The following is a 23,626-nucleotide window of genomic DNA, read 5'->3' as shown; positions in this document are numbered from 1 at the left end:
CAAACGGCTTTCGGTGGCTTTTCAGTCGAGTGAGTATCCGAGGAATTGTGTAAGAGCTGGACATGTCACAACATGTCCTGTGAGACTTCCAACTTCCGCACGTCTTTCATTACAAAATCTCCTGTAACAGTGGAATGCGCTGAAAAAGTGCTGATGTACACCTCTTCTGCAATTTCTCTGGTAGTCAGATGACGTCCCGGATCAACACAGCGTTCACTTTGGAAATGATCTGGTCATTTCAGCCTGTCGATGGCCGCTTGGAGCATGGCGCACCCTCCGCCATTGTGCGCCGTCTTTAAACCGGTTGTAACACTCCTTAATCTGTGTGATGTCCATAGGATCGTCACCGAAAGCCGTCTGAATCTTCTGAATGGTTTCCACCTGGCTGTCTCTCACAGTTTCTGGAAAATTTGATGCAGCAAAGCTCCAAATTGTTCCACCTCGCAATGAAAATCCAACGAGAGGGGAGGACCAGTGCTCACACAAAGCCTGCTCACAGACGAATGATGCAACCGACGGGCGTGAAAAAATTCACGCATGCGCATGAAGGTTCAAGGTTGGCTCATGCAAGCACACATGATTCAAATCCATATGGTTTTTGAAAAAAATAAAAAGGTCTGATACTTTTTGGACAGACCTCATATGCTTCAATCAATACTAGGCAATATTTTTCCCTTCACATTGATTCATTCAATAAAATCCATTTGAAACGGGTATTGAGGTTTTGGAAATTTCCCTTGTTTTGGTCTCTCATTACCCTGTGAATTGTGCTTTGCACAGACTAAACATGCTCCGCAGTAATGCTTTGCCTATGTCTGAAATCCAAATGTCACAAAATGATTATTAACTAGTCCAACCATTTCAAAATTGATTGATTGGATGAATGACAAGCATTGATTAACATCAATTAATACGTGCAGGCCGATCTTAATATGACAATTCAATTCCCGACAATGATCCAATACTCCAATTAAATCAATACACCGCCTTACCATGTAGGCATACGGGCAAATTTGACCCCACCATAGTACCCCAGTGCCACCCCCCATGTCCTAGTGAGTCAGAGTGTCACAGAGACAAGGTCGAGTAATCGTGACTGGGCCTGCCTTAGGTTGTCCCAGGGTTTAAGATGGGATCTTACCCGTCATGGGCTCACAGCCTTCAAATACTGGGCAGGGGTTCCAAGGGGTGGGGGAACACCCATTAAGAGGTGTCATGTCAAAACAGTTTTAATTGCACAGAACATTAAACATACAGGATCATTGAAAGTGAATTGAAGTATCTTTTAGCAATTTATCCCAGAATAGATGATTATATTCTATTAATCCCAGAGTGGATCTGTTGGATTAATCAATGCTTAAACACCAACAATAAATAGAATAAAAATAATGAAAGAATCGGATACACAAACAATACTTGGTTTGCAGGAGTAACTATGTTATAACATATAACTATGTTATATTTTATTTTAGGAGGCATACTGGAGCTTCTCTGCAAAAATATCTGGAGCTGGCCACGAGTGAGAGACCTGCATGCAGCGCGCTAGCGTTTTTATACTGACCGCTGCCTATCGGCCGTTTGGAACGCCGTTAACCGGGAGGTCTGTCCGCTGCCTCTGTCGCCAGTTAAAACGCCTTTGAGAATGCCGATGTGGGCTCTATCGTCGTTTTACACGCCGTTGGTTAGGGATACAACGCCGGCCGCCAATTACGGCGGTGTAAACTGCGGCACTACAGGAAGGGGCGGGATGACACGGCGATTAAAAAGTATCAAACGCCGTTGTTCGCGTTGTCTCTGTTGTCAGGCCACTTCTCCAGGAGCGCTCCCGGAATTATTCGACATGTTGAATAATTTTTTCGACGATTCCCGGTGAAACCGGAACCAAACCACGCCCCCGTGCGCCGGCGTTAATTACGGCATGTGATCCCTAAAATGGCCCGGAGGGGGCAAAATCTCTGCCGGGACGCTTCCGGGAGAGTTTACCGTCTATGTGTAAATGGGGCTTTAGCCTTACACCTTACAGTGTTTAAGCCAAGAGACGAACCAAGAAAGACATTACGGGGTTTTTTCTTCTCTGCAGCGATGGTCCCAGCCACATGCGCTCACGTGCACGTACAGAAAAACAGTCTCACCCGTGATCACACTCTGTCACTGCTGCAGTCCGTATGCCTTCACCCCGGTAAGCGTCGACCCATTAGGGAGGAGACCCGTCACCCAGAAAGGGTCTGTGGCCACAGACTTCCACGGGCGTTCTCCGTCACGGGCCGACAAGTTTCCAGTCTGTTGGCACCCGGTTCCAAAGGACCAAGATGTTAGAGTTGTTCAGAGTTAGACCTGAAAAGTTTACATACACAGGAATGATCACGCAAGAGACAATGAGTTTCTTTATCCTATACAGGAGAGGACAAAAGAGAAGCTCCTTCAGAAAGAACTGTCGTCCGTCCTAAAGGTCCCGCCCATTTGCCTCTCCTTTTTATTGAATATCGTTACATACAGCATATAGGAATGACAATATCACAAAACAATGGAAAGACACAAAGTCTGGTCTTACATTGATATGAGCCCTGTCTCCTAAGCTTTCCATAACAATGTCAGGTTACAATGCTCTCCTTCAAGGCTGAACCATTAATCAAAACTATACACATCTGCGATTAGCCAATCATGACCCCAGCCAACCAGTCTGACATTCTAGATAAACAATATGCACATTGAATGGTCAAAGATCATCTGCTCACTGTTTGACAGTCTTAATGCACTTGAAACATTCAGCGTATATGACTGCTTTTGACACTAAGTAATTACTTAAAGGAATAATGGTACATGAACTTTCACACATGCATATACGTATATATGAAAAATAGAGAATAGAATCAAAGACATGATTACAGAGAGTACATCAAAGTGAAAACATTCATATTTGATAATACATATATTGATAATATAGAGAAAAACCCTGTCATCCATGAACACCTTCCAGGCAATTTTTTTGTGGAAGAGTTACAGTGCTACGTACAGGCTTGACATATATATATATATCACAGCATTTTCAGTGGTTTTCAGTGGTTTCAATGTGTACACAAATATTTCTTGAAACAGAACACTTTTTGAAAACAACAAAGAAAAAGATTCTAGAAGGAAAGTTCCATTTCCGTGTGGACAAGGCATTTGAAGTGTACGTTTGAAGTCTATAACTCAGCCACTGGATAATCGAAAGCCATTAAAAAGATGACTGTTTTATTTGGGTGAACCAAAAAGAGAAGAGCAAAATAATTATAATGAAATTATAAATGTGCTGAACATATTTTTTCTTTACAAAAATAACAAACAAATAAAAAACAAACAAATGAAATGAACCACTTTATTGGTATGCAGTGTGTGTGTGTGTGTGTGTGTGTGTGTGAGAACAAGAATTCATGTGAGCTCATGGGGGAGGGGGGGGTGTCAGCCTTTCTCAGATGACCTTTTCCAGTTTAAAAAGATTGGGAACCACTACCCTAGACCTTTCTGGACATGTCTGGAGTTGTTGCAGTGAATAACTATATCGTCATCTGCATGATGGAAATAAGGAGTAACATTGTAACATTAGCACTTCCAAGATGGCGCCTTCTGTGGTGTCTCTGTTCTACTCTCCGCCATCTAAGTGACTGTAAGTTACAGTAGAGAAACACATCAGAACATTGGCAAAGTTCACCACAAACTTTCATTTAGCTTCTTGAATCTTCAGTCTTAAGCCCAGAAGCCTTCTGCCACTCTACAGCCACTTCCCCTCTCACATGCTGAATGGACAACAAACATGATGCAGTAATGCCATTCTACGAGGTCTGTCCGTAAAGTATAGGTCCTTTTTATTTTTTTCAAAAACTATATGGATTTCATTCATATGTTTTTACGTCAGACATGCTTGAACCCTCGTGCGCATGCGTGAGTTTTTCCATGCCTGTCGGTGACGTCATTCGCCTGTGAGCACTCCTTGTGGGAGGAGTCGTCCAGCCCCTCGTCGGAATTCCTTTGTCTGAGAAGTTGCTGAGAGACTGGCGCTTTGTTTGATCAAAATTTTTTCTAAACCTGTGAGACACATCGAAGTGGACACGGTTCGAAAAATTAAGCTGGTTTTCAGTGAAAATTTTAACAGCTGATGAGAGATTTTGAGGTGAGACTGTCGCTTTAAGGACTTTTCACAGTGCGAGACGTCGCGCAGCGCTCTCAGGCAGCGTCATCAGCCTGTTTCAAGCTTAAAACCTCCACATTTCAGGCTCTATTGATCCAGGACGTCGTGAGAGAACAGAGAAGTTTCAGAAGAAGTCGGTTTCAGCATTTTATCCGGATATTCCACTGTTAAAGGAGATTTTTTTAATGAAAGACGTGCGGGCGGATTGCAGCGTCGGCTCGCAGCCGCCGCGACGCTCTGTCACAGGAAAAACACCTCTGCTGGAAGCCTTAAGGACAAGTTGGAACATCTCCAGCTGATAAACAATTTCTCATATACTCACTCCACTGAAAGCCATCAAAAGCCAACTGGATTTTAACAAATGGTTATCAACATGGAGGTGTTTTTCCTGTGCCGCCATGCCGCGTCGGCTGCGTCCCGACGCGCGGACCCGTCCGCACGTCTTTCATTAAAAAAATCTCCTTTAACAGTGGAATATCCGGATAAAATGCTGAAACCGACTTCTTCTGAAACGTCTCTGTTCTCTCACGACGTCCTGGATCAATAGAGCCTGAAATGTGGAGGTTTTAAGCTTGAAACAGGCTGATGACGCTGCCTGAGAGCGCTGCGCGACATCTCGCACCGTGAAAAGTCCTTAAAGCGACAGAATCACCTCAAAATCTCTCAACTGTTAAAATTTTCACTGAAAACCAGCTTAATTTTTCGAACCATGTCCACTTCGATGTGTCTCACAGGTTTAGAAAAAATTTTGATCAAACAAAGCGCCAGTCTCTCAGCAACTTCTCAGACAAAGGAATTCCGACGAGGGGCTGGACGACTCCTCCCACAAGGAGTGCTCACAGGCGAATGACGTCACCGACAGGCATGGAAAAACTCACGCATGCGCACGAGGGTGCAAGCATGTCTGACGTAAAAACATATGAATGAAATCCATATAGTTTTTGAAAAAAATAAAAAGGACCTATACTTTACGGACAGCCCTCGTATTTCGACACTAGCAGGAAAATGCCCGAAACACTTAAAGCTACTATCTGCCACTATTTCGGGTTCATAAAAGGCAATGACAAAGATGACCTTGACAAAAGCAAAGCGATTTGCCAAATGCAAGAAAAGTATGACTGTATATGAATGTGAGAAGTAAGCTTTAGTCAGCACAGAAGGTGGCCATTACGAGTGACACCACTCAAAGTTCGCCGATTTATCACCCAACAAAACTTCTCTACTAGTTTAAGAGATCAGCTGTAGGTGTTGTCGGCGAGTTTCAATTAAACTGGTATTAATGGTCAGCTGAGGTTTCATAAATAATGTGCATTGCAGGTTTACAATGATTGTGTGTACGTTTTCTAGAAAAGAAAGCCACACTGTGACTATAAGCTTCAATCCTGCACTCTCTTCATAATGTTGTACCTTGTGGCTATAAGCCAATGACTTCTTTTTCTCCTGATTTACATTCACTCAGTCTCAAAAAGGCTTGACACTATGTAGTCAGAGGCACGTCCGTCGATGAGACCCGTCCCGTTATTGCAGACAAACCAGCAGTGAACACTTTCTCCATTTTTCAAGTCCCTGCTGAAGTCCTTCTGCCAATGTCTGTGGACAGTAAAAGAACAGACAATGTGATGTGTGTACATGCAAAAATATAACAGTTGAGCGTGCAGGCTCTTCTACAGGTTTTTGTGTTAAATCATCACCTGGTCACAGTTAGTGTTTGACCTTTCACGTGCATGGTGGCATCCGGTTGCTCTGAGGTTTCTGTTGGATGCAGGTCTGTGACTTCAAATGCCACACCGTGATAAAACTGACCTGGAAGGAAATCTGTGGTTTGTTCACTGTGTTTGTTTCATATTTAATATTTGTTAGAAATGAGAAAAATGAAGCTAAAATAATTCTGAAAGAAATTTGGTAAAAAATAAAATAAAATAAAGGAGAGTTTTACTCATTTCAGACTGATTTTAAGGTGCGTTTACACATAACCAAGACGCGTTACGAATGTCATTTTTCTGTCATTCGTGACACATTCCTGACATTCTTAATGTGACTTAACGCATCTGAATAGGTTTCTTAATAGTGCGTGTTGGTGCGTGATATTCTTGATATTCGTGGAGCATGTTTTTGCTGTCAAAAAATCTTCCAATCTTCCATCTTGCACCTCCTCCAGTCTGACGGAGGAAGAAGTGCGCGCACAATTAAACCCTGCTGCACCGCAATCAGTTTGATTGCTGACACCAAGTCAGCTAAAAGCCTCATTTCAGTGCTCCTGCAGGTGTTACACCTGCTGCATGTGCCTGATGTTTGGGGAAATGCGCGAAACGAGAGCCGCATGAAGCCACACATCTGGCGCTGTCCTCCTCCTACTCTCTGCGCTACTCCATGGCCCAACTACGCATGCAGTCACAAAGTTCTTCTGAAAAAATGAAGCGATCTGAATTCGGTTGGATGAATATGGGTGTGTGTGGAGACAATTCACCTCGTTCACAACGTGACAGAACTTAACGATGCGCTGTTACGCGCAATAGCGCGCGATAGCGCGCAACAACGCGGAACACTATTCTTGACCGTGCGTAATGGTTCCTGATAATTCTCCAGCAACACGTGCCCTTAATCGTAACGTGTGGTAACAGGTTGCAGCAGTTCCTGAGGACACCTGACGCCTCTGCCCCGAATAATCACATTCGTGATCAGCGGCCAAGAATGTGTACTTCGTGGCATTCGTGACTTGTCGTCGTTATGTGTAAACGTAGCATTACCGAGCAGGCCATGAACACCACGGGCCAAGTGGTGACTGTGCAGTGTGTAGAAACCCAGGTAGTGCTGTTGGTCATGGTGTCTTTTCCACACTTTTGTGTGTCGAACAATGAGGAATTTGACTGAGTGTCTCAAAGTGACTATCAGGCTGCAGTTCTCTGTCAACTTCAGGTTCATGCTGGAGGAAACAACAAGAAGCTTTGAGTAGGAATTTCACAAACTAGGGAATAGTACACGTGGGCATGAATGCAGTAATGGCTTTGGCAATGTGACATTTGACCCCAGTGACCTTGAAAAATCCTTGAAAAATGTCAACTACCTATTTTAAGGCCCCTTCACACATAGTGCGAAGTTGGGACAAATACAGCGAAACAGTGCGAAACAGTTCGAATTTACACACCACGAAACATGGCGCCAACAGGCAGGCATGCGTGATCCCCGTGCGAGAGGTCACGCACGTGACGGTGTCTTTCGAGCAGGAACAGTGTGAGGTGCACCACATTGTGCCATTTCTGTGGAATAAAAAAAAAAAACAGTCAGTGCCTGTGGGACCACATCACGCCACTTATGTGGAATAAATAAAAAATAAAACCAGCCGGTACCTGTGGGACCACATTGTGCTGCTAATGTGGAATAAAAAAAGAAAAAGAAAAACACATACCACCCGATGGACTCAAACCTGTGCCTTCCAAAAGCTCTGATTACCAGTCAGCAACTTTACCACTGAGCTGTTCTTTGAAAGCTGTGGGAATCTGCCTCATATCAGGAAGGACATGGAAGTATTACAAAAAAAATTAAAATCCCACACCATAAAGAAACACCGCATTTATCAGGCGAGCAATACAAATATGATCCGTCTGTTCCTATGTAGATGACCCATGGTCACAGACATACAGTCATGAAATGACATGAATGAGAAGCAGTGTGCTCTGATGTCCACATCTACTGGTCCGGTGTGTCCAGTCGGCCATGCACGTTCTGCCCGTTCTGCTGTGGACGGTGCACCACAGCACTGACACCGCATCATGTGGAACAGAGCTCACGTGGGAAGTCTGGAAGTCTGTGTCCGCTCCGTGCGCATGCTCACTCGCTGCAGCTTGTCACCACATAAGTACAGCAATCAGACACACGTGTCTCACAGTGGACAGTTGTTAGTCCATGTCTGTCCAAACAGAGTAGGTGTTGTCCAGCTGGAATGTCCAGAATGACAGCTCACCACAGCTGCTTCTGTCAGAAGCCACACCTCCTGTCAGTTCTCAGTGCACACACCAAAGCCACACTCGTGGGGAACTTAGACAAGTTTCTCTGCAAGTATGACAGTTGATCGCAGTTGTCTGCAGTCTGTTATCATGCCAAGAGTGTGACTGGCCACATATTTTCTAAGTGCCAGGCAAGTGGTGTTAGATGTTCGTTCGTGTCACCTGGAATTTGGCTGACAACTGCCGCGAGAGCGTTCGATAGGCTGGCACAGCACACAGTCTGTCATTCAGCTGCTGATGTGCGCAAATAGTTGTAGCAACAGGTGTATGAGGCATTAGATGCAGGGACAACTTCACATGGTTTGCACACGATTCCTGCGTCATGCACACTAAGTGCGCACTTCATCCAAACTTCGCACTATGTGTGCCCTTATAGATGCTACCCAGTCTAGAGCCCCTGGATCCCCAAGGGCAACACGCTAGTTATATTATAGATTGCAGAATTTATTGTTTTTCAGTAAAGAGCAGACAGTACAAGAATTATCATCCTTCTGTTTCTTCATGTTCATGAACCATGGCTGTAGATATAAACATGGAATTAATGAACTGACATGAATGAATTGCACTCATATCATGAACACATCAGCCGGCTCCGTGCTTCCAGCTGCACAGTGGTCAGCTGCAGTGGCTCGCTGGTGACACGCCCACCTACTGGAAAACGCATATCGTGCCATGAGGAAAATTACCTCTCATCACGGCACCACAATGCACATGTGTCGGCATGCTCTCCTGACATGGTAAAAAATAAAAACACATATCACCTTTGCAACACATTCAGCAGCACCTCAGTGTGCACTGCAGACACCATCAGCCAGGCTGGCCCATGTGAAAATATCCGTTTGATCATGTGAACAGTCAGCTGGTGATCCAAACATCACATCCACCACGTAAGTTATAGTCCAAATAAATACATACAATATGGGGAAAGGCGTGAACTCATTCATGTGTGATCACAAGCGGCGTGTCAGCTGACATATTTACATAAATATAAATACATAACTAAAATAAAACAATGATTAAATACAATGATTAAATACATAAATAAATAACAACCATAAATAATATAAGGTAATGAAATCAATAACTAGGGTAAAATAAAATAGTAAAATAAATAATCACATAAAAAATGGATAGAAGGTGAGGACCAGAGCACTCCTCCTGAGATGCTCACCCACTTGCCTTCCACCATGCTGTGTTCTTTTTTCTCTTTATTTATTTTTATTATTTGTCCTGTTTGGTACTGTGCAGGCTGGAGCTGCTGTTTGCTGCTACAGGAAAAGAGGCCGTGTCCACTGACTGCCGGCCAGTGATTCACTCTCAGCTGACACTTAACTTAAATGGTGGACCTGACATGAGCCTGGCCGGCTGGTTAATCATACAGTTCACACGGATAATTTCAGATGGCCCAGCCTCGCTGCATGGCCATTGCTATGTGTGCTGAGACGTGGCTGGGGGCTATCCTAAGGTGATCTTGTTTGTTTTTAATTTTTACCATGTGGTGAGACCCTGCCCACACACGTGCATCACTGTGACATGTTGAGAGGTGATGTTCTTCGTGGCACGATATGTGTTATCCAGCTGTGAGTTGCAATGACACAACAGTCAGCTGTTCCAGCATTGACATGACAGCCGTCCAGATGTGCGCACCGCACTGGACAGTGATCGCACTCTGGCCACCATTCAAGGCTGTCGCCTGCTCTCTACTTTTGTGCTGGCAGGGCAAATTGCCCCGCATTTTCTAAGTGCGCCGCTAGTGGTGTTGGATGTTCATGGGTGCCACCTGGACTCCAGCTGACAGTGGGTCGAATGAAGGTCGCACACCATTCACCATCATTCGGCCGCTGCCTCGATCGCTCCATTCGGCCAGCGTTCGACATGGCCGATGATGTTGTGCAGCCCCTTGGCAAGATTTGTCTGACCCGTGTTCAACATGCCATGCGAATGTTGTGAGCATGATCAGATGGCAGTGCGACCTCATCTTGCCCGCTGTTCAAATGGGTTTCCAGTGCAAGCAACACCCAAATGTAGAGTGCATGTGCTGTGCCTGAATGATGTGGTGACTGCTGTGCAAGGCATTCGAGGCGGCTCAGATTTTTCACAAGTGGCATTCGAATACTCCTTGATGCACCATTCGGCCTCAATCATGTTATTTGTAAAGGGGCCATTAAGAATGTTAGCACACAAGAAGCATGGGAAATTGCTTTATTTTCCAATGAATTATTCTACTTGCAGATATAACATGCTACAAACTGGTCTCACGGCAAGTCGTGATTCAGCAGCACGAAATATACATTAATCTATTGGTTCGTGATATTGTGACGAAAAGTGCCTCATTTTCATGATGGCAGCACAAATTCATTCTAATTCATTCCGTGATGGCTGCACGAAATTAAAAGCGAAGTGGGGGGGGGGGGGGGGGGGGCGGGAGTGGTTATGGTCATGGTTAAGATGGGAGGAAAGAATAAGATTAGGTTATGGTTAAGGTTAGGGTTGGGGGTAGGAGTAGTGAGTTTAAAAAACCCTGTCATGAAAATTTGACTCATTTCGTGACGGGAGCACAAAAAAAAAAAAACGTGAGACTGGGCTGCATGCTACGTGACCAGAGGGAAAACTGTTTACGCTTCAGGCAGTAGTCACACAGAACTGTAAAAGAAAGCAGCCATGCAGGGGCATTGTTTTTTTTTTTTTGCAAGTCCATCCATGTGCGAACAAAATCAAAGGACCATACTTGAAAAAATGACTGAGGCTCAGCCAAGAACAAAGTTGTTTGATTTTGAGGGAAAAAATTATTCTGGAAGGCCTTTTTTGGAATGTGTCCAACTGGGAAGTCATGCTTGATGTCTTCTCATGATTCAAACAGAGTCCCTTTTAGTGTCATTTTGCTCTTGGGAAACAGCCAAAAATAAGACAGAGCCATGTCAGGAGATTAGGGAGTCTGACAAATCACAGGAGTGTTGTGTTTGGCCAGAAAAGCCTGAATCAGATGAGCACAATTCCTGGGTGCATTGTGAAGATGGAACTGATGGAGCTCCAGTTGCTTCTGCTCCTCCCTTACCAGCTCCGTCACAAATTTTGCTGACACTCTCCGCATGGCAAATCCAACAACAACATGGAATGTAGCAAAGTTCTGCTTTTTCACACCTTATCTGCAAAACCTTGTCCTACTGGAACATGCTTTGCTATCCACTGATGTGCACCCATTTTTGAAGAAGTTATATATCATTCTTTTCTTTGCATTATGCTCAAGGCCTCATTGCCAAAAGCCTGCTGAATTTTCTGAATGGTATCTCCAAGCTTTTGGCAAAATTTGATACAATCCCTTTGCTCGATTCGAGAATCTGATGGGTTCTCAGTATACATGTTCGCTCTAAGGCTGACTGCTAGCGACTGATGTGCTGTGCGGGCAGGAAAAAGTCACGCATGCATAAGAAGGTACCCTACACCTCCTCACCAAATGACAACTTGCACACTTCATTGGTTTCCATGGGATAAAATAAGGCCAGATAGCTTTTGAATGTAACTCCTATATGTCGGGGTTTGAGTTTGCTTAGTGACCTGTTTATATTTCTTTTCTTTGATCTGTTTGTTTTTTTCTTGGTTCATTGGTTTTTGTTTGTTTATTCTCTTGCTGGGTTTTTCTGCTTGGGTCTGTCTGTCTCTTCTTCTCTTGTCTGTCTCTTGGATCTTGGTGGTGGGTGTTTCCCTCTCTCTGCCCATCCCCTTGTTCTGGTGCTTTCCATGCACACCTTTTCCTGATTTACTGATTGTCACCGGGGGTTAATAAACTCACTGGGTGTGTTTAGTTCCTTGCCAGTTTGTCATGCCTTGTGCCTTCATTCCAGCTCTGTACCTGCGTTCCATAGTCCTGCCTGCATCCTTGTGTCTTGTGTGTTCCTGACCTCCAGCCTATTAAAACGACCACACCTTTTGCCTCATGATTTTTTGTACTGTTGCTTTTCCTTGACTGCCTACTCGTGTACCGACCTCTGCAATCCTCACCAGTAAAGGCTTTTAATAACCAGAGCTGTTTGAGCCATGCATTTGTGTCCAGCAATTCCTGACCATCCGGCCTGATAGTATACAGATTATTTAGAATGGATATTCTGAAGAACTGGTTTCAGATAGACCTGTGATTACTATCAAACACCAATTCAAAGCCATACGTCATGTCTCTACTTGGTCAAATGACATTTGAACTTCAAGGTAATAACCATGTAATTCAAACAGTTTGGAGCCCACATGGATTAAACAGGGTGGAAGGGCTGCATGTTTGTTGATGATAAATTTAATCAGTTTTGGACAGAACTGATCAACGCTCACTGCCATAGAGAACCATATAACATGGCAACACGGAATCACAAAGCAATAAACAAATGTGCATTCTACTTTATTATATGTAAATAGGGTTTAAGGCACTACTGAACAACCACAGTGGCCATGTTAACTACAACTATTGTCAACTACTACAAGACAATGTGTATGGATGTTTTGCTGCTGGGTTCAAAAGGTGAAAGATTAGACTAAAACAGAGTAAATGAATGTCACTTTTTTGCCACTACCTATGTGTGTATACATTTTCGGTCAAATGTCGTGGCTCCTTGTAAAGTTGGAAATGACATTCTAACTAATAAATGCCATCTGTATCATGCTGTATTATCATTGTTAGGCTTCCTAAATGGACAGACATAGCCTGATTTCACTCTGTAAAATCTTCCTTGACACTCACTGTGTGAACATAAACTCAAAGTGCGGTGATAACAAAATGTAAAATTTTGTATGTAAATTAAATGTGCTGTGGGCAGCAGTGGGTATTGTACACATGGCTTTGTGAATTGAACTGTGAACAATCTGTGACATCATGATTGCACACGAGTCATTGTGTAGAGTGGAGCTCCCATCACTTACTCTGTTCCATTGATGGACGCAGTATTGGACCACAGCAGCTTAATCTGTTTGCTGTCCTGCCACACTGAGATGTCCTGAGTGCTGACCTCCATTCTCACCCCATGAGACTTGTGAATGATTCCATAACGGCCAAAGTAAGTGTTGACATTTCCATCTGATGCAACAACCTTTTTCCCAATAATCTGGCCATTCACAAAAAATCCTGAAAGACACAATAGTTTTGAAGCTTCACTCTCTTCGCATTACAGCTAAAATATAGAAACATGCTGCTGAGACTCAGGGCTGACCTGATTTTGGTTCTCTGACCAGGTTAAAAATGGTTCCTGGTTTGTCATTGATGTTGAAACAAAGTGCGTCATCACTGTCTGGCAGTTCAATCATGAAATGAGGATCTCCATCCACTGCACAAGAAGCATTGGGCAGCGTATAAAAGATAATTCTATTATTCTCAACTGAAAAGGAAAGCAATTTGTTAATACTCATTGAATCAGTGCAGATGCTGCTGATTCAGTCATTCATTCATTTTCTACACCCACTTTTTCCCCAATAAGGGTCACCAGGGAGCTGGAGCCTGTCCTGGAGCAGTCATTTGGTGAGAGGTGGGTACGCTCTGGACAGGCCACCAGTCTATCGCAGGGCAGATGCTGCTGATGTGACAATTAAATAATCACTGTAGCAGTACCCATTGACAGGAAAACAGTAATTGCTATGACAATCTTACATTTGATTCCAGTGCCATTGACCACAATGACTGAACTCTGGCAAATTTGACCTCACCTGCACAATTCCAGAATCCACCTACATGTGTGAGCCAGGTTTGGTGCTACTTGGAGTCAAGTGTGGGAGCATGTGTTGGTGGCACACATGGCCACAGCTACAACTCCATGGGACCTGGATAACACCCGCCCAGGTTAACTATCTACCACAGGTAGGTGATCCTTGGGCATCCCCTTGGCCTTCTCCAGCCACTGGGGTCCTCAACACTGAGGTACTGATGTGCTGGATCATACACGCTAAACTGTGTCACATGGCCAAAAGGTTAAAACTGGCGCTGGAGTTTCCCTAAGTAACTGTTCATTTGATACAAAGTCATTCCAGCAGCACCCAAGGATACACTGAAGAGAGCTGGTATCAAAGACATCCATTTGTCATCTTAGGTTACTGTTTGGTTAGCGCCCAAGATCCGCAACCATACAGTAAGACAGGAAGCACCAGGATCCTAAAGATTTGGACCTTCATTCTCCTGCAAACACATCTGCATTATCAAACACCTCTGTCCAGTAAGCTCATGACTTCAGAAGCTCCTTTGACCTTTGACATATTTGACCTCACTTGGGCAATTCCAGAATGCACCACCATGTTCAAAGTTCAAAAAACTTCAATTATGACCTTTGACACAAATGACTTTGATGTCAATGATTGGCTTTTGACACACCTGACTTCATCTCGGCAGCTCCAGAACCCTCCTCCACATACAAGTTTGATCAATAGGAGTGAGATCCTTCAAATCTGTCCTTGAATCCCAATGATCGCATCCTCAGTGACTGACCTTTGGAAAGTTTGATGTTGCTTGGGTAATTCCAAAAGACAAAAATGCAGCAGCACTGTGGTCGCTATATTGCAGCCAAATGCCAAAACACTCAACAGGCGCTAAATTCCACCCAGCACAGCTCACCATATTTAAACAGCAAATGTATCTGCTCCCATGGGCATGTTGCACTTAAAATAACAGGCACAGTGCTAGTACATTACTATCAATGGGCGGCAAAAGGTGTCGCATGACTGCCAAAAATGTGGTCTAAAGCTGAGCACAGAGTTTTTGTTCTATTTATATGAGGCAATGTTCATGTATGTAGGTGAGGCACAAATCATCATTTGCATTCTCTCTGCTTATACACTCACAGAAATATTTAACCCTAACTTTTATATTACATGACAAATTCCCATTTACTTTTTTTTTTTTAGATAATTTTAATACAAACCTACCAAATAAACCTTACATGATGCATTTTCATTACTGTAATAAATCCTATTTATTTGAAATGCATAATCCTCAGCTTTATGTATTTAGCATTAATAAAATATAATTACTCTAAATCAATAATAATGACAGTATTTATTTAAAATACATAAAGTATATTGTTTGAATTGCATAATAATTATGTTACCTATGCCATTTATCTTGTATAGGTAACATTTATTTGTTTTTTTACAGTAATGAATATGCATCATGTAAGGTTTATTTGGTAGGTTTATATTAAAATTATCTAAAAAAAAAGTAAATGGGAATTTGTCATGTAATAAAATTACATAAATCTTAAAAGTTAGGGTTAAATATTTCTGAGTGTATGCCCATTAAAGCTCAGCACTCATCAAATCACAACAAAAAGGTACAAAGGTAAAAAAGAAAAACAAAATACAAGTAAAAACTATTGTAAAAGGCACAAAAATGTTAATAATTCTGGTTTGTTTTTTCTTTCTGTGATGGATGTTGCTCCTGATAATCTCCTGTGCACTTTGTTACTTTGCATACCCAACCATTCCTAGCCAGAAAACCTTTCACTTTTAAAACTGCCACCTAAACAGCAATGCACCGGTCTCAAGTTTACAAAACTTTTAAAAGTAATGACAATCTGATAGGGGTAAACATGTCACACCCAGAACCCACCTGTGATGAATTAAGAAAGTAAATACAACAACCCCTTTGTGCTTGGAGTAGGAAACACCCCAAAATGGACTTTAGACTGCGTGCTCAAGATAAGATTCATCGATATATATGATAATGTTTAAACAAATGATAATTAATATCAAGTTCTGGTTCATCACAAGAATTTATTGATTTTTATCCTGTTATAACCAGAAATACTTCCTCTACAACTTCTAAAAACCCTTTGATGTATTTCTAGAAACTGTCCAAGATGATTAGAAATACAAATACAACCTCCGCAGGAGAAACAGCTCTCATGTTGTTTAAGTCTCACTGTATTTGTGCCCACAGCAAACACATCAGTAACATCAGCAGTGTGTAGTGAAATCGGGTAATTTTTTTAAAGAAAACTCACCAGCTGGCTGAGCATGGGACCTGGGAGCATGGGCCGAGGGACCTGTCATCAAAAAAATAATCAAAACATCTGTCTGTTACTGCAATTGGCCAAAAGGCAACAATGCAGCACTGAGATAAAAGTACCTTTAAGTCGAGCTATGGGTGGTCTCCTTTGCAGTACTGTGAAGCAGCAAAAAAAAAAAAAAAAAAGACAGCTAAAGTCCAAATCACATATCATACATATATGAACAATCAGATCATGAAAATAAAAAAGGTGCCATCACAGGAAGTTACAACCTCAGAAATCAGAAAAAGTTGGGATGCTTTAGGCCCTTTGTCCATACACCAATTTTTTTCCTAGTGGAAAAGTGCTAAGAGTATGCCCACAAATGTCTTGTTCCCAATGGTTTCAGCATTTTTAGTGGGAGGGAAGCACTCCATGTGACATTTGTTTCTATGACAACAATAACCATATTGTGTATACTACTACTACTACTGCTACAACTACTATGAATAATAATAACAATAATAATTTTAACAACTAAAATGTATAATCAATATTACTCTGTGCTGAAGTTTTACTACATTTCTGCATTAAGTAGATTAATGAGCTACATAAAATATGTTCACTTAATTTAACTTTTTTGCATATAGTGCAGCAAATAACTGAAACAATCTTTCAAATGGTAGTACAAGCACCAAATTCAGCACAAATACTCCTTAGACATTAGTCTTTTGAAAAAGCAGACTACCCACTTCATTTTTCAATAGGCAGCCAAGTAGGGATTAATGAAGAATTACACAGGGGTCAAAAAAATAAATAAAAATGCTTCAATCATATTGAAAAGTATAGCACATTATGTGTCTGATCATAAAGAATCCAAAAAGGTATAGTTTGGACTATCTTTGAGTGAATGTTGTGAAGTTATGTGGTAAAAACAGCAAAAACGGTGACAAAGGTCAGTCTCAGTTTGTACAGGGGTCAAAAATAAAAGGCTCCAATTTTGGTAAAAAGTGATGCAAATTATTGGTTGAGCTAATAGGATTAATAAATGGAATAGTTTTGACAGTGCTGAATGTATACTGTCCAAAGTAAAGGTCAAACAGTGTCGACATCCATTGGATTTCTATGGCATATGACATATGTTAACCTGTAACATGATAAGTACAGCACATGGTGCAAACTATTCCTTTTTAAAACCCTATTCACACTGATTCCAATGATTGACTTTTGAAAAACCTGGGCAGTTCCACAATCCTCCTGCACATGTTTTACAAGTTTAGCTCAAATAGGACTGAGAACCTTGACCTTGACCTCAGTTACTGACCTTTGGAAAATATGATGTTGCTTGGGTTGTCTGTCTGTCTGTTTATAAAGGGATATGGAAATTGGGTGGACGGAGATGGAGGAGGAGTTGCATGAGTGAGAAGCTCAAATGCTTCACCTCAAGGAGCTGGGGCAGACACTGCTCCTCAAAACAAATCTCCCGTGCACTTTGTTTTCTGTGCACTTGTCCATTCTGAGCCAGAAATCCCCTCACTTCTGAATCTGCCTTCTAAATAGCAATGCGCCATGCTCAGTTTTAAAAGAAATGCCACATAACAATATGATAGGAGTAAACATGTCTCACCCAAAACACACCTTTGATTAATTAAGAAAGTAAATACAACCGCTTTACACTTGGAGAAGGACACACCTCTAAGTGAACTTTAGACTTTCCTATAGAACATCAACATTAGATTCATTTCTATATATGATAATATTTAAACAACTTCTCGTTCATCACAATAATTTATTGATTCTTATCCTGTGATAACAACAAATACTTCCTCCACAACTCCTAAAAATCACTTTGATACTTTTTCAGAAATTGTCCCAAAAAATTGAAACAAAAATACAACCTCCACATGAGAAACAGCTCTCATGTTCTTCAAGTGTCTCTATATTTGCACCCACAACAAACAGATTAGCAATATCAGCAGTGTGCAGTGAAATCAGATAATTTTTTTATAGAAAAACTCACCAGCTGGCTGAGCACGGGACCTGCTAGCATGGGCCGAGGGAACTGTCATCAAAAAAAAAAAATAAAAACATCTGTCTGCAAGTGAAGAGTTCAGATGCAAAAGCATGAATGAAATGAATGAAAAATGCAGTTGAAAATGGGGATTTAAAGGAAACCCTATGCTGAAATGCACAGACTTTCATCAATAACATGAAAACATTTTGTTCAAATTCATTTTTTGCACACTGCTGGTCCCCTTGACAGCCAAGTACATGTTGGCGTCAACTAAAAATTTATGGTTTTGGAGATACTGGGTTTTGCATCTGAACTCTTCAAATGCACTTAGCTAAAATGCAACAAAACAAAGATAACAGTACCTATCAATTGCACTGCTTCTGCTCTTTGTCGCTGTGCTGTGAAGCAGCAAAAGAAATGACAGTTAAACTCCAAATCACTTATCAAATATCAACTATCAGATACAGACAGAGGTAACAGTTACACAAGTGCAAGGGAAAAAAAATGGACCATGAATGAATCATGAAAATAAAAATGCATCATTACATGAAGTTACAACCTAAAATCAGAAAAAAGTTGGGATGCTTTAGTCCCTGTGTCCATATACCATTTTCTTTTTTCCAAAGTAGGAAAGTGCTTAGAGAATGCCCTGTTGTTTCATTGTTTTTGTGGGGGGCACTCCACCTGAATTGATTTGTTTCTATGACACTTACCTTACAAAATAAGTAGATAAAAATTACTCACCCCAGCCAGAACCAATTGTCTATCCAATCTGCGATAACAGATGAGTTTTTGTCTCTATTGTGAAAGACTCTGAGTGACAAATCAGGAAATAAAACTAATCCAATCCTCAAGGTTTCCTGAAAAAGCATTGCAGTGCAGTCATGGTGCCTGTCTAAAAAGTTGAAAGATTTTCAGCTTAAAAGCACAAAAAAGCAGTCTGCTATGCTATATGAACATGGAGCCTTAGCATCCCAGTGTTTGCATTTGCAATTTATCGTGCTACACAAAAAAAGACACAAACCAGTCTCACCGCCGCCATGTTGTAAAGACTTGTGTGTTCCCAAAAAAGAATTAAATAAAAAACATTCAGTCTGCGACTCATAGCCACAAGATTAGCAGCAAAAAGCAGAATAACAAGTGGCGGACATCAACCTGCTGGGATGAGCTTTTTTCAGCAACTTTTTGTCAGTGAGGCCAGGTGGAGACAAAGGAGCTGAGCAGACACACTCAGCCCGAAATTCTTCACTTTTGGATATATACATACACCCACTTTGAGCAACGGGGCTTCTGCAAATGTGCATGAGTAATCTGAAAATAAAATGTGACGTTAGTGCACCCCTTAACACTGGTTTTATCTGCCAACATTAGCTTAGACTTTAGCATCAATCACTCATTCGAACTGACTGTTTTATATTTGTGAATGGTTTGATCTGTTTCATTTTTTTTAACAAATAAATCTACTCAGTTTTTTTAATTGTTACTGCTCTGACTACAAGAACAGTCTCAACTTTAAATAATAATTTTCATTTTTTAACTATCAAGTAACCAGACCTTAAAGAAACTAGCACAGCACTATTTAGTGTTTCTTTATGTTTTAAGAAATATATTTCTTCATTATATATTTCATATATAATATTTCATATATTTCTTCATGTGCTTCATTTCCACCTCAGTAACATTTCAACATTTGCTGTGCAGAGAATCTTGCAAATACAGATGCACTTCAAAACTTTCAGTCCAGAAGGAAGAAGAGAATATCTCTGCTCTTCAAAATGTGAGGAAAGTAGCTCCAAAAACTCCACCAAGATGTCGAAGCTGGGGAGGAGACCTTCATCTGGTTAATGTCCTGAGGGTCCACCTCAGCTGTTGTCTCTGAAAACTCATACGTGCTGCTATGCTTCTAAATAAAACAAAGGCTCTTTAAAGAGGAACTATTTTATTATTTGAAAAAAGCTGTTTCCTTTTAGATTTTAACAATAAATAATTAGATAAAGACCGGCGTCTGGTGTACCTGGAGAACCGTGTTGCGGAGTTGGAACAGTACACAAGGATGAACGACGTTATTATTACAGGAATTCATATTAAACCTCGATCCTACGCACGGGCGGTGTCAGAAGACAGCGGAGGGGAGGCCAGTGAGCAGGAGGCCAGCTCAGTGGAACAACAGGTGGCTGACTTCCTGCAATCTAAAGGTATTCAATTGGACTGTAATAACATTGAAGCGTGCCACCCCCTGCCCAGGAGAGAGGATGGAGACAAGCGAGCAGTTATAATGAGGTTTGTCAACAGAAAACATAAAATGGCATTGTTAAAACAGGGACGGAAACTTAAAGGAACAAACGTATTCATCAATAAACATCTGACCAAAAGAAACGCAGACATCGCCAGGAAAGCTCGTTTCTTAAAAAAGCAGGGAAAAATTCAACAGACATGGACATCCAACTGCAAAACATTTATCAAATTGAATGGAACACCAGAACAAGCGAAGGTTATGGTAATCAGGAACATCGAGGATCTGGACAAATACGACCAATAAGGTATGAGGACACAAACACATCACAACACCATGACACAGACCAGAGGAACCTATTCATCTACTACATCATCTACATCTGGAGACAAGAAGGATATAACTCAAAGGATTGCTGATCATGGAAAAGTAGAACTGAGAACATTTAAATACACAGACCACAATGTACTGGACTTGGAGCACGATATAGACCTGGACAATAATTTCTTCCCAAATATCAATGACAGTTGTTGCTATTATACAGATGAACAGTTTAATCGGATCATTAGAACGGATAACAAATTATCAATAATCCATTTCAACAGCAGAAGTCTATATGCAAACTTTAACAACATTAAAGAATATTTAAGTCAATTTAAAAAAATATTTAACATAATTGCTATATCAGAAACATGGATCAATGAAGATAAAGGAATGGATTTTGAACTGGATGGATATGAATTTAATTGTGTAAACAGAAAGAATAAGAGTGGAGGAGGAGTGGCTGTGTATGTGGATAAGAACATGGATTATAAAATAGTAGACAATATGACAACTGTGATTGATAACTTATTAGAATGTATAACTATTGAAATATGTGAAGAAAAAAGCAAAAATGTATTAGTCAGCTGTATATATAGAGCACCAGGATCTAGTATTGAAACATTCACTGACTGTATGGGAAAAATGTTCTCAAAAACTAATCAAAAAACTGTGTTCATTTGTGGTGACTTAAATATTGATCTGCTCAATCCAAATAAGCATAAAATAACAGATGAATTTATCAGTATAATGTACAGTATGAGTTTATATCCAAAAATCACCAGGCCAAGCAGAATTACATCCCATAGTGCCACCTTAATTGATAATATATTCAGCAATGATATTGAGAATAACACTGTGAGTGGATTATTAATCAATGACATTAGTGATCATCTACCAGTTTTCATCATTTATAATCAGTGTTGCCACAGTTACTTTGAAAAAGTAATCCAATTACTGATTACTGATTACTCCTTGAAAAAGTATCTTAGTTACTTTACTGATTACTCAATTGTAAAAGTAACTAAGTTAGATTACTAGTTACTTTTTTAGTTACTTTTCCCAGCTGCCGACAACAACCCTCTGCCACCTCAACATGACAATACTTGTTTTGCCAAAACTCACTTTATAGTCACCCTTTCTTGACTTCAATGAAAATAAATACTTGTTTTATAAAAAGTAAAATAAAGACCTCTTTCTTGACCTCATATTTAACTGTTGACAGCACTGTAACAGTAAAACTTGCAATTTCGAACCTACATTGTTTATAAATGTAACTATTAAATTCATTCTAGCATTTTTCTAACATTTAAATTCTCTCTAAATATTTTACTTGTCGAAATTAATATTATTTTAAGTAGTATTAGTAGTTGTAGTAAAAAAAAGGCTTCAAAACTGGACCTTTAATCTAGGGGTGTTGTGGGGGGGCACATCCTTGCCCCACGCCCCCATCCCCGCTTGATTCGCCCCTGCTTTGGCGTTTGAGCACAAAGAATGGATAACATTTATTTATGCAGAAAACGTGACCAGATTTACAGGTAAGAAAGTTTTATTGTGTTTTCACATCATGTGGTCCTCAGAAACAGAGTTTAGGTGCATTTGAGTGGAAAATAGTGTTAGTTGTTGACGCGTCGCGGAGGATCAGCTGTTTTTAACGAGACGATACAGAGCAGCTCAGCTCAGAATTCTAAATAAAGGAGGAAAAAAAAGTATAAAAATGTCTTTGTAAAGCTCAGTGCAGGTGTGCTGATCACCGCGCTTTAAGAGGTGAGGACGAGTCGAGCAGCTGCAAAAAACCGCGGATGAAAAGCTCACAGCTCGCTGAAAGTGGGCAGTTCAGTCGAACCCCGACCTCCTGCCCACAGACCAAGTTTAATGCTGCTATCGACCCACAATGAAAAATAATAGTAACGCAGAGTGACTTGGAGAAGTAACTTTAATCTGATTACTGATTTGGAAAGATTAACGCGTTAGATTACTCATTACTAAAAAAAAAGTGGTCAGATTAGAGTAACGCGTTACCGGCATCACTGTTTATAATAGAAACCATCAGCGGAATCAGCCAGAGGAGAAAATAAAATACAGGCGAGTGCGGACAGAGGAAAACATGAACACACTAAAGAAGGATTTACAGGAGGAAAACTGGGAAAAGGTATACAGTGAAAGTGATGTTGATAGTGCATATGAAACTTTTTTACAAATATTTACATCATTATATGATAAAAATTGTCCAATTAAACAAGACTACAGAAAACAAAAAATCCAAGCTCGACCATGGATGACGAAAGGGTTACGAAATGCATGTAATAAGAAAAATACACTGTATAGAGAATTCATAAAACTAAAGACTAAAGAGGCAGAAAATAGATATAAGAAATACAAAAATAGATTAACTAATATTATACGGGTATGTAGGAATGAATATTATAGTAACATATTATATAATAACAAAAACAATATTAAAGGAATATGGGATATATTAAATAGCATTATCAAAAATGGTAATAAAAAACAGAGTTACCCTCAGTATTTCATTGATAATAATGTCAAGAAGGAAAATAAGGATGAGGTAGTCAACGGTTTTAATAATTTCTTTTTGTAAATATTGGACCAAGCTTGGCAGAAAAAATTCCCAATTCCCAACCTGAGGATTGTAATAATAAGGTCATAGAAAGAAATCCCTGTTCAATGTTCCTCACAGCAGTGGATGGAAAAGAAATTATAGACATTGTGAATAATTGTAAATATAAAACATCTACCGATTTAAATGAAATTGATATGGTGGTGGTAAAACAGGTCATTGAATGGATTGTAGAACCATTAACATACATCTGTAACTTATCATTTCAAACCGGTAAATTTCCCAATCAAATGAAAATAGCTAAGGTTGTGCTGCTGTATAAGACTGGGGATAGACACCACTTCACAAATTAT

At 40.7% G+C, this 23,626-nt stretch overlaps 1 protein-coding gene across 1 annotated transcript in view; it reads right to left on the bottom strand.

Annotated features, from left to right (window-relative positions):
* Positions 1 to 23,626, bottom strand: part of LOC117507345 (inter-alpha-trypsin inhibitor heavy chain H3-like) — a 71,394-nt gene that overhangs the window by 24,672 nt on the left and 23,096 nt on the right. Inside the window, exons 15-22 of the mRNA XM_034167191.1 lie at positions 18,501 to 18,536; positions 16,265 to 16,300; positions 16,140 to 16,181; positions 13,365 to 13,478; positions 13,078 to 13,279; positions 6,916 to 7,091; positions 5,860 to 5,971; positions 5,624 to 5,758 (exon numbers count right to left, since the gene is read on the bottom strand). Coding sequence (XP_034023082.1) covers positions 5,624 to 5,758; positions 5,860 to 5,971; positions 6,916 to 7,091; positions 13,078 to 13,279; positions 13,365 to 13,478; positions 16,140 to 16,181; positions 16,265 to 16,300; positions 18,501 to 18,536 — 853 coding nt within the window. The remainder of the gene's footprint in view (positions 1 to 5,623; positions 5,759 to 5,859; positions 5,972 to 6,915; positions 7,092 to 13,077; positions 13,280 to 13,364; positions 13,479 to 16,139; positions 16,182 to 16,264; positions 16,301 to 18,500; positions 18,537 to 23,626) is intronic.

The sequence above is a fragment of the Thalassophryne amazonica genome, chromosome 3 (genome assembly GCF_902500255.1).
Source record: "Thalassophryne amazonica chromosome 3, fThaAma1.1, whole genome shotgun sequence".
NCBI classification, from domain to species: domain Eukaryota; kingdom Metazoa; phylum Chordata; class Actinopteri; order Batrachoidiformes; family Batrachoididae; genus Thalassophryne; species Thalassophryne amazonica.
The sequence above is the reverse complement of the archived record's forward strand: the minus strand, read 5'-3'. Positions and strand labels throughout refer to the sequence as shown.